The 19,644-nt window shown below is 50.3% G+C and overlaps 1 protein-coding gene across 3 annotated transcripts in view; it reads left to right on the forward strand.

The window, feature by feature from the left end:
* The window catches only part of AFAP1 (actin filament associated protein 1), a 388,894-nt gene that overhangs the window by 154,858 nt on the left and 214,392 nt on the right, over nucleotides 1-19,644 (forward strand). For 2 of the 3 annotated variants that reach the window (XM_030191156.1, XM_030191155.1), the window contains exon 5: nucleotides 10,873-10,970. In XM_030191156.1, the coding sequence (XP_030047016.1) occupies nucleotides 10,873-10,970 (98 nt within the window). Of the gene's footprint in view, nucleotides 1-10,869; nucleotides 10,971-19,644 lie in introns of all 3 variants that reach the window. The other variant, XM_030191154.1, reaches the window with a different exon arrangement.

Raw genomic sequence — 19,644 nt, forward strand, 5'->3', positions numbered from 1 at the left:
AGTTGCAGCAAGCTTCAGTGTCTTCAGCAGCATTAGACTCAAAAGAGTTGTCTGGGTTCAGAGGTGACCCCACTTTAAAATACATGAGACAGTTGGCAACACAGTCTAGAGCACTTACCCAGCAGCCAGAGGATAAGGAGGCAGCGGCAGGACATGGCTCTGAGGTGGGGGCTGGAGTAGAGATCCTACCTGTGGAGGGGAGGACAGAACTCAGTAACTTTTCAAAACTCCAGATAATGGAGGCAGCAGAGGGAGATGCAGGTAGCAGCCTGTTTTCTACAGAGGTGGTGGTCGAAGTCTCAGAGGGCTTACCTGCAGTTGTGCAAACAGCAGAGACAGTTGCCGTGAAGGAGGCCCTGTTGGAAAAGGGTCAGCAGAGGCAGACTCCGGTATTTTTGGCCGGGTCTGCAATGACTGAAGTGGAAACCGAAGCAGCATGGCATCTGGAGAAGCCCCGCCCACGAAGTCCGGGAGCAGGGGAGGTCTTCCCTGAGCATGGAGTAGCTGGCGGTTTACAGGAGAGGGGTCGGAGAGAGAGGAATAGGAGCGGGCAGCAGCTGGGAGCTCATTTGACCAGCTGTCCATTACAAGAGGTGAAATCGGGGGGTGCTAACAGCCAGCCTGTGGCGGAATCAGGAACAGACAAGCCATGCCCCCGGGAAGCGCCAGCCATTGGGAGAACGCAGGAGGGACTGCACCAGAAGCAAGGGGGAAGTAACCCGATTGTTGAGAGACTTTCGTTGACTACAGAAGTGGACATGGCAAGTCTAACAGATGTGCAGCGGGTGGTGGAGCAGACCTGCCAGCAGGACGGCTGGGAGCGAGGAGCCAAGGGGAGCGGCGGAGTTCCGGAGGCTTCGCCCCTGGTGCCGGAGGTTGGAGGGAGTTAGGGGGCAGAGCGAGCAGGGAGTCTGGTATCGCCAGCTGCAGACCTGACTGGGCAGGTGCCAGAGTATCGCCAGGAGACAGAGGAGAGGAGGCGATTAGCCCAGAGGCTGGAGCCTGCAGTGGCAGGAACGAGCAGGGACGTTCCAGGAAGTGGTGATGGGCAGGACAATCAGTTGGAGGCAGCCCAAGCCGCAGAACTGACTATGGACGTTGCTGGATGTTTGTCTGAGAGGGAAGGGGATGGGGGACAACGGGAGGGGGAGGGGGCGGTGGATATTGAGGAAGGGAGAGGGATGAGGGGAGGGGCAGAGGGACAGAAGGGGGGGGAGGCAGAGGGAAGGGCTGGAACAAGTGTGGAGGGGGGGCGGTGGGGGCTGGGGTCCAAGTCCTTTGCGGCAGTAGTCCAGGGAGGGGGAAGGAGGGAGGGGGGGAGATCGGGTGGTTTTGAGGGCCCAGGGAGGGGTTGGGGGGGAGCGGGGACAGGGGGTGGACAGCTGCCTAAGCGGCGAAATGTGGTACAGCTCAAATGGATAGGGGAGGGGGCAATGCCCTCCAGGGATTGGGTCTTGAGGCTGGTGATGGGGATGGGGTTTATACCCGAGGACTTTTACGCGTGTATACACCCCATCAACATCCCAGAATATGACTTGAGCTTCATGACCCAGAGGGGGATGGAAATATTCTGGGAAAGGTACGAGGGGGTGAGGGGAAAGGGGGAGTGGCGGGACCTCAGGGCCATTCCAGTCAGCAAGCCGGACCTGGTGCAGATCACCCTGCTCGTGAGAAATGAGTCTATCTCTGGGGCAGATTTAGCCTACTGGCTACAGAGGTACGCGGAGCTGAGATCCCCACTTACAAAGTTACCGGATCCAAGCAGGGTTTGGGCAGGAGGTTGGGGAGCCCTGGTCAAATTGAGACAGGAGAGCCATGTGGTCCAGCACATTCCTTCGGCTGCCTTTATCGGTCGTGACAGGATACTGTGCTTTTACAAGGGGCAGCCGCGGCAGTGCTTCAGATGTGGTTCGTTTAGGCACTTCAGCATGTCATGCCCAGTGGTAAAGTGTGGAAGATGCGGGGATCAGCATGCCACAGAGGACTGCACCGCGATCAGGTGCAACCTCTGCGGCGGGTTAGGCCATGCATATCGGAACTGCCCTAGGGCGGCCCATAACGAGTGGGATATGTGGGGGAAGGGACGGGGAGGGGGGGTAATGGAGGAGGGGATAGGGCAGGGGGTGATAGGCAGGGAGGGGCAAGGGGGGGAGAAGGAGGGGATGCAGGAGGGGGGGCGGCAGGGGGCTGGGTCAGGAGTGGAGCAGGGGGGAGAGGGGGAGTGGGTACAAGTGCCACAGAGGAAAGGGAAGTTTCGGAGGGGGGGGGGGGGAAAGTAGGGGTGGGCAGGGAGGGGTCGCAGCAGGGGAAGAGGGGGGGAACAGATTTCAGGTGTTGGAGGAGGAGGAGGAGGATAGGGAGGTTGGGAGGGAGGAGGAAGAACAGGGGGAAGGAGAAGAGGTGGAGTTAATGGAGGAAGAGGGGGCGGCAGGGGGGATTGGAGAGGGCAAACGGAAATATAAGGAAGCACTGGAGGAGGGTACTGGTGGTAGGAAGAAGGGCGGGAAGGCTCCTGGGGGGAGGGGGAGGGGGAGGGAGGAGGAAGAGGGAAGGGAGGGAGGGAGGGGAAAGGGGAGTAAGAGGAAAGCTGAGGGGGCCGGGCAGGTGGTGAAGGCCCAAGTGCAGGCTTGGGGGGACAGAGTGGAGCTAGAGGAGGATCTGGAGGACTTGGAGGACTTGGGGGAGGTGGAGGACTCAGAGGAGGAGGTAGGGGGCGGGGTGAAGAGGGGAGAGGGAGGGATCAGGGGGTGGGTCCGGATAGAGCAAAGAAGAAAGGAAGGAAGAAAGGGGGAGGGGGGGGTAAGGTGCAGACAGGACGGCTGCGGGGGGGGGAGGGGGATCTGGCAGGGGATGATGTAGACCGCATAGCAGAGGACCTGCTTCAGGGTAAGAAGGGGGTATCCCAGGAGATAAGGAAAGAAGTTGGGAGTGAGCAGACCCGTGACTCGCAATGAGGATGGCAGGCTTAGTGTTGACATTTGCCACGCTGAATGTGGCCAGCATCGCCTCTCCGAAGAAGCAGGGTTTAGCGTATGACTGGTTCGCGAGGGTCCAAGCAGATTGCTTCCTGCTCCAGGAGACTCGGCTGCGGTCCATTGAGGTGATCAGGCGGGCAAGGCGGGCCTGGAAGTGGGGTCCCTCGGTGTGGGGGTTGGCGGGGGAGAGGTATGGTGGGGTGGGGATCTTATTTAAGTCCCACCGGGTGAATATTCAGCGAGTGGTGGAGCTGGGGGTGGGGAGATGTCTTGTTGTGGATGCGATTTGGGAGGATAGAGCACTGAGGGTGGTGAATGTGTACGGGCCCCAAAGCAAGAAGGAAAGGGTGCTCCTCTTTGGGAAGATCAAGCCCTACCTATACACTTCGCGCCAAGTAGTCTGGGGGGGAGATTTTAACACCATATTGCGGAAAAAGGATAGTGGGGGACGATCGGTACAGGTGGGCTATGACGGGGTGAGGCTGGCAGGGATCATGCGGGAGGCGGAGCTGGTAGACGCGCATGTGGCCTTCTGTGAGGAACAGGAGGGGTTCACGTTCTTTCGAGGGCAGTGTAAAAGTAGAATCTGGGGGGTCCACGAACCGTGGACGTGGACTTTTCAGACCACCACATGGTCCTCCTTCAGGTGGGGGGGGGCGGCAGCGCAGAGGCCAGGGAGGGGGTTATGGCGACTAAATTTAAAGTGGTTAGGTAGCGAGCAGGTGCGGGAGGAGTACCGCCGGTTTTTGGAAGATCAGGTGTCAGTGCAGGGGGCATTTCAGTCATTGGGGGAGTGGTGGGATACAGTGAAAAGACGAACGCGGGGATTCTTTCTCAGACAGGCGAGAAGGGAGGGGAGGGAAAGGACAAAGTTGGGCATGGCAATAAAGAAAAAGAGGGACACATTGATTTCACAAGGGGGGAGGGAGGAAGAAATACATGATCTACAAGCACTCCTGGAGCAGGTACAGTACAACCGCTACACCTCCTTGGTGTATGAGCGGGACTTCGGGAAAATGTGTAGCCCGGACCCCTTCGCATGCTGCCGGGAGCGGAGGGCGCGCAGGGTGATGGAGGGGGTGCGGGATGCACAGGGGGTCCTGCAGGACACCAAGGAGGGGATTCTGGGGGCAGTGAGGGACCACTTTGCGGCGTTCCTTTCAGCCCAGCAGATTGATATGGAGCAGATGGAGTGTTATGTGGAAGGAACCCCGGGGATAGGTCACGGGGGACCCCAGCTTCAGGCCCTCTTGAACCCGTGGACAGAACAGGAGGTGGAGGAAGCCATCGGGGCGCTCCACAGGAAGACCTCGCCGGGGCCGGATGGGCTAACAACTGAGTTCTACCAGGCCTTTAAGGAGCAGCTGGTGCCGATCCTGGTGAGGGTATGGGGGGCAGCCCAGTTGGAGGGTTCCTTGCCTAGTTCCTTGACAGAGGCGGCTCTTATCCTACTAAGTAAGGGGAAGGACCCGGCGATGCTGGCCAACTGGCGGCCTATAGCACTGCTTAATACGGATCGAAAAATCTTTGCGCGAATGCTATTCCAGAGAATGAGGCAGGTGTCTGGGGATTTGCTAGCAGCCTCGCAAGCATGTGGGGTTAAAGGGAGAGGGGTCTTGGAAGCTGCAGCGTGGGTGCGGGAGGGGGTAGAACGCAGTAGAGTGGGAGGGCATGGTAGGCTGTTGGTAACACTCGACCAGGAAAAAGCGTTTGATAGAGTGCAGTGGGGTGTCCTATGGAGCATTCTGGAGCGCTATGGGTTTCCGAAGGGTTGGATAGAGCAATTACAGCTACTCTATCGGCATGCGGGGTGTTTTCCCCTGGTTAACGGGTGGAGAGGGCAGGGGTTTGAGGTAGGGGCAGGGGTCCGACAGGGGGTGCCCACTCAGCCCGCTGTTGTATGCATACGCCATCGACCCTTTTATAAGACGGCTGGAGAAGGGGGGGGGCGGAGGGGCTGGAAGGGGTGGAGGTGGGGGACAATAACCAGTTAAGGGTCGTGGCGTATGCAGATGACGTTACAGTGTGGGTAGCGGACCAGAGGGAGGGAGGTAGATTGCAGAACCTGATCCAGGAATACTCGCAGGCAACAGCGTCGCAGGTCAATTTTCAAAAGTCCAATAGCCTGTGGGTTGGGGATCAGGGGCTGCAATTTGAGTTGGGAGGTAGGTTTCCTACAGCTGTGGAATGTATACGGGTCTTGGGAATATACTTCGAGAAGGGGGATTATAGGCTCTACAACTGGGATAGGTGTCTCCAAGAAGTGAAGGGGAGGGTGGATAGATGGAAGGGGTGGAAAATGACCATGGGGGAGCGGGTACAGCTCATCAAGGCACACTTAGTTCCTTTGTTTCTGTTCGTCAGTTACATCTGCTTGCTGCCGGAGAGCCGGTACGCGGCCTTGTATGGGGTGTTCTTCCGGCTGCTCTGGGGCAACAGGACGAATCCGGTAAAACGGAATGTTACCTATCTGCCTAGGAGGGAGGGGGGGGTGGGCATGATAAACCCAGTCCTGTTTTTCAGCGCTTTGTTCCTGCAGTTCAATCTGGGGAGGGCGGTAGGGCGGGAGCCACCGGGGTGGGCTAGGAGTGTCCTGCAGTGGTGGCCGAGATATTGGGACCTATGGTGGGAGGGGGGGAGGGTAGTGGCACTGCGAAGGGGGGCTCCGGGGGGGGGGGGAGTTATTGCAAGACCCTAGTGAAATTGGTGAGGGTGTGGGGGCTGACGGTGGGGGAGGTGAAGGCAGGACAACGGGGGGTCTGGATGGACAGAGTACGGGCGCAGGTGTTCTCAGCTCCTCTGGCGCTGAGGGACGCGCCGGCCCCACGGATGCAGCAGGGGTTACGGTTGATTGCTTCGAACCGCATCCCGGTGAAGTATAAAGACCTGGCGTGGCTGTCCTTTCACGGTAGACTGTACGTCCGAGGAAATTTGAAATATCGCAATGTGCGGGATAGAGGGTGCCCACGGGAGGAATGTGCTGGAACTGAAGAGACGATGGAGCATTTCCTGGTGAGGTGCCCATTTACAGTCCAGGTCTCTGACCGGGTTTCCTCGTTGCTGCAGATCCCCAGTTTCCACAACTACAGCTATGCGGACTGGGTGTATGGCCCAGAGGGTGGAGAGGGACGCGGGGATCCGGTAACACGCTTTCTGATTTCGGTGATATTGCGGTACTGCCTCTGGATGGCGCGCTGCAGGGTGTCCCTGTACCAGGAGGTCCGGCCGGCGGAGGTAGTCAGCTGGGATGTGGTAAGGGCGGTGCAGGAAGCGGCGAAGTGGGAAAGGGTGGAAAAAGGGGTGGGGGTGGCTTCGAGGTGGTGGAGACACGTGAGGCTTAAGCCGCCATGAGGGGACATGCTTCCCAGGGGATTGTGTGCCAGTTGTCTGAAGGGGTTGTGGGGGGTCGGGGGGGGGGGTTGATCCATTGTATTATTGAGGAGGGGGTGTACATAGATAGGCAGACCATGTCTAGCTAGGAGCCTGGGGTTTGATTTGCATGTCCGGTTTTTTTCTTTGGTCTTTCTAATAAACAGTTTCCACTGTACTATTGAGGAGGGGGAGGGGGTGTACATAGATAGGAGGACCGTGTATAGCTAGGGGCTTGTTTTTGATTTGTATGTTATTTGTTTTTAGTTTTTTCCAATAAAAAGAGTTTTCCAGTCTGCCCAACAAGATAACTCATATGTGCTACTTTTTGTGTATACCTGACCTTGATTTGTATCTGCCATTTTCAGGGCACAGACCGTAGAAGTCTGCCCAGCACTAGCCCCGCCTCCCAACTACTTGCCCCGCCTCCCACCACCGGCTCTGCCACTCAATCTCCGCTAAGCTTCTGAGGATCCATTCCTTCTGAACAGGATTCCTTTATGTTTATCCCATGTATTTTTGAATTCCGTTACCGTTTTCATCTCCACCACCTCCCGCGGGAGAGCATTCCAAGTATCCACCACTCTCTCTGTGAAAAAATACTTCCTGACATTTTTCTTGAGTCTGCTCCCTTTCAATCTCATTTAATGTCCTCTAGTTCTACCACCCTCCCATCTACGGAAAAGGTTCGTTTGCAGATTAATGCCTTTCAAATATTTGAACGTCTGTATCATATCACCCCTGTTTCTCCTTTCCTCCAGGGTATATATGTTCAGGTCAGCAAGTCTCTCCTCTTACATCTTGTAACGCAAATCCCATACCATTCTCATAGCTTTTCTTTGCACCGCTTCAATTCTTTTTACATCCATAGCAAGATACGACCTCCAAAACTGAACACAATACTCCAGGTGGGGCCCCATCAACGACTTATACAGGGGCATTAAAACCTCTTTTCTTCTGCTGGTCACATCTCTCTCTATACAGCCTAACAACCTTCTAGCTACGGCCACCGCCTTGTCACACTGTTTCATCGCCTTCAGATCCTTAGATACTATCACCCCAAGATCCCTCTCCCTGTCCGTACATATCAGACTCTCACCGCCTAACACATACGTTTCCCGTGGATTTCTACACTCTACGTGTATCACTTTGCATTTCTTCGCATTGAATTTTAATTGCCAAAACTTAGACCATTCTTCTAGCTTCTGCAGATCCTTTTTCATGTTTTCCATTGCTTCCGGGGTGTCCACTCTGTTACAAATCTTAGTATCATCCGCAAAAAGGCAAACTTTACCTTTTAACCCTTCGGCAATGTCACTCACAAATATATTGAATGGAATCGACCCTAGTACCGATCCCTGAGGCACTCCACTACTCACCTTTTTCTTATCCGAGTGAATTCCATTAACCCACCACCCTCTGGTATCTGTCCGTCAACCAGTTCCTAATCCAGTTCACTACGTCTGGTCCTATTTTCAGCCTGCCAAGTTTATTCAAGAGCCTCCTGTGGGGACCCGTGTCAAAAGCTTTGCTTAAATCTAAGTAGATTAAGTCTATAGCACGTCCATGATTCAATTCTTTGGTCACCCAGTCAAAGAATTTAATGAGATTGGTTTGGCATAATTTCCCTTTGGTAAAACCATGTTGTCTCTGATCTTGCAACTTATTGGCTTCCAGGAAGTTCACTATCCTTTCCTTCAGCATCGCTTCCATTACTTTTCCAATAACTGAAGTGAGGCTTACCGGCCTGTAGTTTGCAGCTTCTTCCCTATCACCACTTTTGTGAAGAGGGACCACATCCGCCGTTCTCCAATCCCACGGAATCTCTCCTGGCTCCATGGATTTATTAAACAAATCTTTAAGAGGACCCGCCAGAACCTCTCTGAGCTCTCTCAATATCCTGGGGTGGATCCCATCTGGTCCCACGGCTTTGTCCACCTTTAGATTTTCAATTTGTTCATACACACTCTCTTCCGTGAACGGAGCTCTATCCACTCCATTCTCATTAGTGGTTTTGCCAGTCAATCGCAGTCCTTCTCTAGGATTTTCTTCTGTGAAAACAGAACAAAAGTATCTATTTAGCAAATTTGCTTTTTTTTTTCATCATTATCTACATAGCAGTTCGCAGCATCTTTCAGTCTCACATTTCCCTTTTTAGTCTTCCTCCTTTCACTAATATACCTGAAGAAAGTTTTGTCACCCCTCCTTACATTTCTAGCCATTTGTTCATCCGCTTGCGCTTTCGCCAGACGTATCTGTCTCTTGGCTTCTTTCAGTTTCATCCGGTATTCATCGCCGTGTTCCTCTTCTCGAGTTTTTCTGTATTTCAGGAACGCCAACTCATTAGCCTTTAGTGAGGGACAGGCAAGTTCTGTAGGACTCCAGGGAATCTTCTTGTCCTTAGCGATTGAAAACCCAGTATTGAAGCACCCCCCCCCCCCCCCCCCCCCCCCCCCCCCCCCACTGGCAGCAATGCAGTTAGAGGAATCCCGCCCAGCACGGTTAGAAGGAACAGTGGTGTCCAGGCTCAGAGGGATTCACCGTACTGAGTGTCAGAGGAAACCATATCTGTTCTAGGTTGAGGTTTTACTGTGTTGACCAAGCTAGATGGGAAGATGAAGAAGAAAATCAATAAGCAGAAATTACTGAGAGGGTTCAATGAAGGCTCATAGCACTGTAACTTCAGTATGTGCTGCCTCAAATTGAGCAGGAAGCCCAAGGGGGAAGGATAAAAATTAGGATCCCCATACCTCCTGGCCTATCATAACAAATTGTTTACAGATGCGCCAGTGTTCAGCTCTCCTTTTTAAAATTTTTTTTTTATAAAGTAATTTTTCCTTAATTTGGAAAATCGTGACAAATAAAACCTTATGAGAGCCAGAGCCCATCACTTTCGGGAGTGATCACTGCATATTCTTGAACATTGTATAGTAATCTGATTCATGTTTGTGCTCCATCACAGGTAGAGCAATTACAAAGCTGCTTTTTCTTCCTGCTGACCAGTGTGGCACGGGCTGAAGGCTAGAGGAGTTGTTTGGAAAGGGGACTGGAGGGGAAGGGAAGGAGCAAAAACAATAACACGGGGAAGGTGTAAGTCCAGATTTGAATAATATGGAGGGTCTACAGATACTGTGATGGTATAGTGAAGTCCTGACAGATGTTAAAGATAAGTGGACTAAGATGCCCTGAGTGAGGGCAGAGAAAGGAGACATCAGGAAGGAACAATATAGCCGCTTTGAGAGAGGGCAGTTTTCAGATGGCTGATTCATTTCAATAAAACAGTTTCTACCTGTTTAAATTGTTTTGAAAATGACCCTCTTTGTTAATAAAATTTATTATTTGCGGAGATGAATTCAAAATGATAGCATTTCTGGTCATGTGCAGTGCTTGCAAACTAAGGACTCGATGATCACAAGCCCCGCGCTTTTCCAAACAGCGCTCTAAAATTAACATTGGAACAGCGCAGGGCAATAACGTCCCTATGATCAGCTAATAGCATGCAAATTTAGGCACTCTATTAGCTCTGATCTTAAGGTAAAAGTGCCGGAGGATTTGCACAGTCTTCCCGCACTTGTTTGACGGATCCGGGCTGTCAAAATCCTGGATGTGTCAAACAAAGCAGATGGAGGTCCATTGGAACCCCAGACCCCCCATCAATGAGGCCCTGGTGGCCTAGTGCCCCCCCCCCCAAGCACCCCCTCAGACAGAGACATGGAAGCTGGAGATCCCCCCCCCTCCCACACCCACACCCACGGCCAAAAAAAAAATTCCTGGTAGCCTAGGGGGCTGCAAACCCAACTCCCCACCAGCCCTGGTGGTCTAGTGGCCCCCCTCCCCCCTTATTGGTAGGGAAGCCCTGTCCAGCGCATCCCAGGATGTGCTGGGCAGAATGCCACTATTTTGAAGACGGCGCTGGAAGAGGAAGGAGTGCTTCTCCATCATCATGGGTATGTGGGGGGGGTGCTAGACCACCAGGGCAGGTAGAGGGTTCAGTTTGCTCCCTGTGTCCTTGTGTTTGGGGGGGTCGGGGCGGACTGGAGGTTTGCTGGACTTTCAGCCCCCATGTCGCTAACTGGGGGTGGGGGCTTAGGGAGCACTAGGCCACCAGGGCCTCATCGATGGGAGGGCTCGGGGGTCCATTGGACCTCAGGACATCGTTGCAGGCTGGGCTGCCTGACTGATGGCGGGTGGGGGGGGGGGGCGGAAATAGAGGGAGCCTTAACCCTAGGGTTAAGGTGCTATTCCGCCCCTACAATCGGAGTGCTGTTCTCTGATCATAGGGGCGAAATACCCAGAGCTAATTTAAATGAGCTCTGTGCTATTGCCTGACTCGAGCGCTGTTTGCCGTGCCAGACCCCTCTGATCATATGTGAGAAGGTAAATGTGGACGCTAGTTCCGCGCTAGTAGTCTCTAGCGCCCGCATTTACCTTTGATCATCAGGGCCTAAGATATTCTGTTTGTGTGTGTGAGAAATGTGTTAGTGCCTTGAACGTCCTTTGTTTATGTGATAATCACTTTTTTCAGCAGAATATGATGTTAAGAACAATGTACAAAAGTCGGAGGTGCCCATCAGCCTGCCTGCCCCCCCTCAGATGCCTCTGCCAGAAATCCCTCAGCCGTGGCTGGTGAGTGGTGCATTCCAGCAGTGCTTTGGCTTGAATAAACTGTTTGTTGGGTGTGTTTTGGTACTTGACAGGCTGCACCTAGAAGCTGATTTTCAAAGGGAAACTCCTCATGGTCTTTATTTTTGGAAGTTTGAGCCAGCTAATATCCTGGGGCATTAAAGTATCTGCTTCAAACCTGCTTTACCACAGGTTTAAAATACATGTGGTGGGGTATAAATAGGGACTGCAAAACAAAACCTCCACCTACCCTTTTTTTGATAAAGACAACATAATCACCTATGTGCCTTAAAAAAATAGCTTTGTATAGTGACTTCAGTAGTTTACAAAAAAATGTATGCTTGTACTCTAAGCGGGTACCTGCCTATTTTATAAAATAACTAGCCGTTAAGCCCGTAAAAACGGGCGAGTATTGCAGCCCTCCTCTCTCCCCTGGTCTCACCCCGCCCACCGATCCTCCCCCCCATATCCAGCGACCCTCCTCTTTCCCTTGGCCTCCCCCTCCCCCCATGTCCAGGAACCCTCCTCTGTGCCCTGCTCTTACCCCAAGTCCAGCAACCATGGCCTCTCCCCCCTGCCCTCCCCCCATGTCCAGCTACCCTCATCACCGCCGCTCCCCCTGGGAGCGGCAGGAGGGAGGGTGGAGGTTGTTTTGCGTGATGTTCCTTTCCAGGCGGCAGCGGCGGCGTCCGACAATTCGACTCCATTTCCCTCTCTGTTCTGCCCTCTGACGTCATGACATCTTGACGCGAGGGCGGGACAGAGAGGGAAGTCTGTACTGCGCATTTGCAAGTGAGTACGGTCACTTGCCATTTATATGTTTGATGTGTTTACATAGCAGCTGTGCCCCAGGTGTTCCTAGACCTGAGGAGCACCTACATGCAGTTTATGTAAAAGAAGGTGCGGTCTTTCAGTGCACTTACTTTTTATGTATGTATACCTCATACAGTTTAATAAGACCCATTTTCCATGTCTTAACCAGCTTCCATTATGTTAGCTTCCCACTATTCCAGAACCTGTGGGGACAGTTGTGTCCTTCAGACAGCAGGTGGAGATAGAGAACTAAAAAACTGAATGGAGACATCTCTCTCTTGGCATTCAGTCCAGCTCCTCAGAATTTACATAGACAAGGAGAAACTCAGAATAAACACAACAAACTTAAACAACTTGCTAATCTAACACTAACCAGACATGTGTGGACCTCTCTCATCTCTGAACAACTTGTAGAGAAGGAGAGATATACAGGAAGCACCATGCAAGGTGACAGTTGTTATTTGACCCATTACTTTGCACCAACTAAACATCTCAGAAACCTTGGGCAGGCCTCTGGAATAGTGGGTTGGACTAATGGAAAGAAAATTATCAGCTAAGACCTAATTTCTCCTTCCATTACATAGCTTCCAACTATTCCAGAACCTGTGGGATGTTCAAAAGCAGTCCTTAGGGTTGGTGGGATACTGGTGCTGCTGCCCTGAGGACTGAAACCCCAAAACTGGCTTCTGAGTGCGCCACAACATCCACCCTGTAGTAATTGGGAGACACGGCCATGTCCCATCTATGCTCCACTCATGTGTAAAGCAGCCCCCTTGCAGTCATGCGCTATAGAACTTATAGAACGGCGGTTAGGGTGCTTAAGCTCTTAAGTACTCATTTTCTTCGCAGTAACAGGACATGTATCTGCAGGTGCTTAAATTGGCCATGTAGTAGACAATGATTGTAAAACATTATGAAACATTTTCAGACAGGAGAGAATTCCTTCCTTACATTGAGGTCCTGAGAACTTTAAGACTGTAGCAGAGCCTGGAAAACAGAAGAATGTATTTATATTTGTTTTACATATTGTGTAATTGAAATGCTCAGTTCCTTCTACATTTTCGCTCTTTAGGTGTGTGCACAGGGAGACTCATCTATTCAGCAGCAAGTCTGAGAAAGAGAAATGGAAGTGTGCTCTGTGCATCTGCAGAATTTTTGAGTAATTAGAATTGCAGCTGGCTGTCAGTTTAGACTCTTTGTGTACTGTTTATTTTCAGTGTTCACTGTCAGCCTAAGCCCCAGTACAGAAGTAACTGAAGCTAATTAACAGTTCCAGAGTCTAACCCGAGTGATCCTGTGTTTGTATTTTCTCATTTTTTAACTCGCTGGACAAAGCCCTTATGTGCAGAGCCACTGTTAAACACGGTGTGGCCCGGAGCTGAAATTTTGGAGGAGGTCCAAAGCCCACCTTCGGGTTCTACTCCTTTGGCTTCAGTCATGCTTGGGGCCTCCTGTAGGCTGAGGGCCTAAGGTAATTGCCCTGTTTGCACCTCACTTACGCCAGCCCAGCTTATGTGCACTAAAAATAAAATGAACCTTTCTCCAAGGACAAGCAGGCCATATTCTCACATGTGGGTGATGTCATCCATGTTGCCTGGTGTGGAGCTTAAACAAGCAACTAGAGCTTTAAGAGCATGCGCCTTCCCACCTGCCGCTTAAGCTCTGCACTGGGTTACGTGAATGACGTCACTCACATGTGAGAATGAATGGCCTGCTGTCCTCAGAGAATACCTGCTACAGGTAAGTATCTTCGCTTTATTCAGATTCTATCTTTCAAGCAGCCTGGGATATGGAAATGAATGATTTGTGTTTCGGTGCTTGAAGAATGGAATCTGAGCGAAAATGAATTCGTTTTTTTGTGGAAAGTTCTTTATTTTGCAGTGTCATATTTTGTAACTGGACATGTAATCAGAGATTTGAAAATAGTTCTTCATTAAAAATAATAAAAAAAAAAGACTCCCAATGGGGATTAGTCATATACTGACCACATGGTATCAAATCAGGAAACAGTGGTTCCCGGAGAGAAAATACTACCTCCAGACAGCCATATCTAAGGCGCCGGGGTTTAAATTGGGAGGTACAGAGAAAGTATATTGGGAGTGGTCGAGGGCGGGGTTACACACCCTGGGTCAACTGTGGGAGAAGGGAGAAATGGTTAGTTTTGATAGGCTACAGGAGGAATATGGGCTTCCCCCCAGAGATCAGGTTTTTTACTGTAGCGTCAGACATTATATAATGATGTGCGCTAGGGAGGAGCTTGAATTAGAAGAAACAAAGCTTGAAGGCGCGTTGAGAAAAGGAGGGGGAAGAGGCAGTGTAACACGGATTTACCAGGCCCTAATACAGAGGGGGAACCCTCAGAGACTCTATACAAACAGGTGGGAGGACATTTTGCAATCTTCATACACACAGCAACACTGGGCAAAATGTTATAGACTACTATTCAAACCATCTTTAGCGCAATCCACGAGGGAGAATGGATTCAAGATATACTATTGGTGGTACTATACACCGGATAGACTGTAACATATATATGGGGAAATATGTGCTGACTGCTGGCTGGCCTGTGGTGCAAGGGGCACATTCATACACATATTTTGGGAATGCCCAAAGGTGCAGAAATTTTGGAAAGCAGTGATGACCCAGATCAATAAGGTGCTGCAATGGGTATATCCATGTAAGATAGAACATTGCTTGCTGCACTTCCCTCCCACAGGGATCAAAATGATTCATCATAAGCTGGCGACGCAATATATGGTGGCAGCAAAGTTAGCAATAGCAAGAGCCTGGAAACAGCCGAATCTGCCAGATATGAGCATGGTAATCCACAAAGTGGGATACTTGTACCAGATGTCAAAACTAACCGCATTGAGAAGGGGTAAAATGGACTTCTTTCTGAAAATGTGGCAACCATATGAACAATATATAAATGGTGGTCAGCCCAGCCAAGAAGGGGGAGGGAAGGGAGGGGGGGGCAGCAGTAGTGGTATATTGTATTAGAATAGATGTTCCAATTTGTTGAGCATTCAGTAGCAATCAAGAATCTGTAACGCCACATGTAGCAAGTGAACAAAGTTGGCAATTCTTGTATGTAATTTGAGATTTTTTCATTTAATAAAAATACTTAAAAAAAATAATAAAAAAGGCTGGTAGGTATGGAATATTTTAGAGTAGTGGTTTTCAACCCAGTCCTGAGGGACCACCTGGTCAGTTGGGGTTTCAGGATATCCACAATGAATATCCATGAGAGATTTCCATACCAAGAAGGCAGTGCATGCAAATCTGTCTCATGCATATACATAGTGGATATCCTGAAAACAACTGGCTTGGTGCTCTTTTAGAGGATGCAAGCATCTTATCACATTTTGCAGTGAATAGCTATCAATATTCTTTGCTAATACACAAAGCACAAACCACACATAGATCCTCTTTTATGCTGGTGGTTGTCAAACAGTGGCCACTATAATTCAGAATGGGATTAAGACGTCTCAGGTTAATTTTATAACTGGTTGTCTAGGTTTGAGGCTGAGGAGGCATTTTATAAAAGTACTTGTATGACTATCCACCTTATAATTGAAAGAGAAAAACGCCTAGATTTCGACCCAAATCGGGAGATAGACGTTTATCTCACAAAAACGAATAAATCGGTATAATGGAAAGCCGATTTTGGACGTTTTCAACTGCACTCCATCGCGGAAGCGTACAAAGTTGACGGGGGACGTGTCGGAGGCGTGGCGAAGGTGGAACTGGGGCGTGGTTATCGGCCGAGGAGAGATGGACGCCTTTCGCTGATAATGGAAAAAAAGTATGCGTTTGTAGCTAGAATTTAGGGCACTTTTCCTGGACCCTGTTTTTTCCACGAATAAGGCCCCCAAAAGTGCCCTAAATGACCAGATTACCCCCAGAGGGAATCGGGGATGACCTCCCCTGACTCCCCCAGTGGTCACTAACCCCCTCCCACCACAAAAAATGATGTTTCACAACTTTTTATTTTCACCCTCAAATGTCATACCCACCTCCCTGGCAGCAGTATGCAGGTCCCTGGAGCAGTTGTTAGGGGGTGCAGTGGACTTCAGGCAGGTGGACCCAGGCCCATCCCCCCCCCACCTGTTACAATTGTGCTGCTTAATGCTTAGTCGTCCAACCCCCCCAAACCCACTGTACCCACATGTAGGTGCCCCCCCTTCACCCCTTAGGGCTATAGTAATGGTGTAGACTTGTGGGCAGTGGGTTTTGAGGGGGATTTGGGGGGCTCAACACACAAGGGAAGGGTGCTATGCACCTGGGAGCTCTTTTACCTTTTTTTTTTTTGTTTTTGTAAAAGTGCCCCCTAGGGTGCCCGGTTAGTGTCCTGGCATGTGAGGGGGACCAGTGCACTACGAATCCTGGCCCCTCCCACGAACAAATGCCTTGGATTTATTCGTTTTTGAGCTGGGCGCTTTCATTTTCCATTATCACTAAAAAACAAAACGCCCAGCTCACAAATTGTCGAATAGAACATGGACGTCTATTTTTTTCAAAAATACGGTTCGGTCCGCCCCTTCACGGACCCGTTCTCGGAGATAAACGCCCATGGAGATAGACGTTTTCGTTCAATTATGCCCCTCCATGTGCCTTTATGTAAAATACTAGGGGGCAAAGTAGCAGAAGTCATGACAAAACTGAGGTCATAGACATTTATGCCTACTCAAGAGCAGGCATATATATATTCATGTGTAATCTATGATTGTGCATATTTTATAAAATACTAACATAAATTGTGACTCTTCTCGCGGTCCCCTAAAGCCTAGCTCCTGAACTTGCCTGTACCCAGATTACATTAAAGCACGAGACTTCTTTTCACAGTGTGTACCTTTACACAGAGGAAAAAGTCTTGACGTTCTAAAAATTCTTTATAGAGTTACCCCCTCAATGTATGTAGCTTACTGCCATACATTTTGGGTCCTGTTTTCAGAACATTTGAGCCTTTCAATAATGTGTCATTGTGTGGAATAAACATAGAGGCACACCCCAGTTAGTAGTTAGTAATTCCAGATAGGTATGTGCTTTTCTGCTATTGCAGACCCTTATTTATGATAGATAGGAACTTGTAGACTCATGTTCTTCAATGTAAAGCCTGGGAGCTAGTAGTGACGTCCATTGACCCCAGATGTGGCCTTCTGATTCTTCTTTCAGTACACGCTGCCCTCTCCCCCCATCCCTCCTGGACTGTTGTGCCAGAGCGAGAGAGCAGTGTGGGAGTTTGGCACTGTGCAGATAAAACTCTCAGAGAGTGATGTAATGCTAAAATAGAACAGAATAGCTGTTCTAGAGGTGGCATCCCGAAAAAGATTCCAGAGAAGGTATAGAGAGGATTGAGATACTTGGTGGAGAGGGAAGGGAAAGGGGGTAGGGGAACGGACTTGAAGGCAGTGGGAATAGAGACAAGGTAGTGAGCCTGACTGGTGGAGATTGAGACTGGCTGCCATGGGTTTGGAGGAGAGTGTGTAGCAGGGGCGTATCTGCGTGGGGCCACGGGGGCCGGACCCCCCTACTGCCGTTAACCCTCCCTCCCCTGCCTACCGCCGTCACCTACCCCCGAGGTCTGCTTCCTCCTGCCGGCTTTTTAAAATATTGCTTCAGCTGGCGGGGGACCCCAACCCGCCGCCAGCCCAGCCGAGGTCTTCTTTAACTTCTTCATCCTCATTGTGCTGTGAAAGCTGCATGCATCCTTAGTTCCAGTTGAACGGAGTCTGACGTCGCAGTACGTTGACGTTACAACGTGCTGCGACGTCAGACTCTGTTCAACTGGAACTAAGGATGCATGCAGCTTTCACAGCACAATGAGGATGAAGAAGTTAAAGAAGACCTCGGCTGGGCTGGCGGGGGGTTGGGGCCCCCAACCAGCTGAAGCAATATTTTAAAAAGCCGGCAGGAGGAAGCGGACCTCGGGGGTGGGGGAGGGAGGGTTAACGGCGGTAGGGGGGAGGGTTGACGGCGGCCGGGGGGGGGGGCGGCAGCAGCCGGGGGGGGGGGGGGCTATAATGTGCCCCCTCACTCTAGCCCCTGCCCCCCCCTACTGCCGAACCTCAGATACGCCTCTGGTGTGTAGGGGAGGAGGGAAGAGTGTGGGGGTAGAAGACAGGCTTAGGGACAGGGTGTCGGGTATACTTTGTTTTAGTTACATAATTGCTCTGAATGTGCCTTAACCATTGGAAGAGGAAACACCTATACCCCATGTGCTTTTGGAGGAGAACTTTCCCCTTTCAATGGTTCCAGCTGCTCTCATGTTGCCTCTGCCTGAAATGTAGTGAAGCTTAAAGTTACATAAGTAATGCCACACTGGGGAAAGACCAAGGGTCCATCGAGCCCAGCATCCTGTCCACGACAGCGGCCAATCCAGGCCAAGGGCACCTGGCAAGCTTCCCAAATGTACAAACATTCTATACATGTTATTCCTGGAATTGTGGATTTTTCCCAAGTCCATTTAGTAGTGGTTTATGGACTTGTCCTTTAGGAAACCGTCTAACCCCTTTTTAAACTCTGCCAAGCTAACCGCCTTCACCATGTTCTCCGGCAACGAATTCCAGAGTTTAATTATGCGTTGGGTGAAGAAAAGTTTTCTCCAATTTGTTCTAAATTTACTACACTGTACTTTCATCGCATGCCCCCTAGTCCTAGTATTTTTGGAAAGCGTGAACAGACGCTTCACATCCACCTGTTCCACTCCACTCATTTTATATACCTCTATCATGTCTCCTCTCAGCCGTCTCTTCTCCAAGCTGAAAAGCCCTAGCCTCCTTAGTCTTTCTTCATAGGGAAGTCGTCCCATCCCCGCTATCATTTTAGTCGCCCTTCGCTGCACCTTTTCCAATTCTACTATATCTTTCTTGAGATGCGGCGACCAGAATTGAACACAATACTCAAGGTGCGGTTGCACCATGGAGCGATACAATGGCATTATAACATCCTCACACCTGTTTTCCATACCTTTCCTAATAATACCCAACATTCTATTCGCTTTCCTAGCCGCAGCAGCACACTGAACAGAAGGTTTCAGTGTATTATGGATGACGACACCCAGATCCCTTTTTTGGTCCGTAACTCCTAACGTGGAACCTTGCATGACGTAGCTATAATTCGGGTTTTTTTTTCCCACATGCATCACCTTGCACTTGCTCACATTAAATGTCATCTGCCATTTAGGCGCCCAGTCTCCCAGTCTCGTAAGGTCCTTCTGTAATTTTTCATAATCCTGTCACGAGTTAGTAACTTTGAATAACTTTGTGTCATCAACAAATTTAAGTTGTAGGTGATTAGTGTCCACTGCTGTAGAAAACTGTGTTGTGTGACAATCAATGTGGTTTGTAGTAATTGAACAAATATACTTACAAGTAAGGTGTGTATAGTGATAGGGATCCCAAGATGTTGTAAAGATTTGGTGGAAGAACTGAGTTTGAGAAGAAATGGTGTAATACACAATCAGGCTCATTTTCGAAAGAGATGGACGTCCAAAAAGTGATATAAATCGGCATTTGGACATCCATCTCACAGAAATGTCGAAATAGGTATAATCGAAACCTTATTTTGGACGTCTTTCTCCGAAGTCTGTTGGAAGGACATCCATATCTCAAGGGGGTGTATCGGGGGCTTGTTCAAGGCGGGACTTGGGTGTTCCTAAGACTTGGACGTCTTTGATCCATAATGGAACAAAGCAAAAACGTCCAGCACTAAAACTTAGACGTTTTGAGCTAGACCTGTTTTTTATTACGAGTAAGGCACAGAAAGGTGCCCTTAATGACCAGATGACCACTGGAGGGAATCAAGGATGAGCTCTCCTTACTCCCCCAGTGGTCACTAACCCCCTCCCACCCCAAAAAAATTG

This window comes from Microcaecilia unicolor, chromosome 2 (assembly GCF_901765095.1).
Source record: "Microcaecilia unicolor chromosome 2, aMicUni1.1, whole genome shotgun sequence".
Lineage (NCBI taxonomy): Eukaryota > Metazoa > Chordata > Amphibia > Gymnophiona > Siphonopidae > Microcaecilia > Microcaecilia unicolor.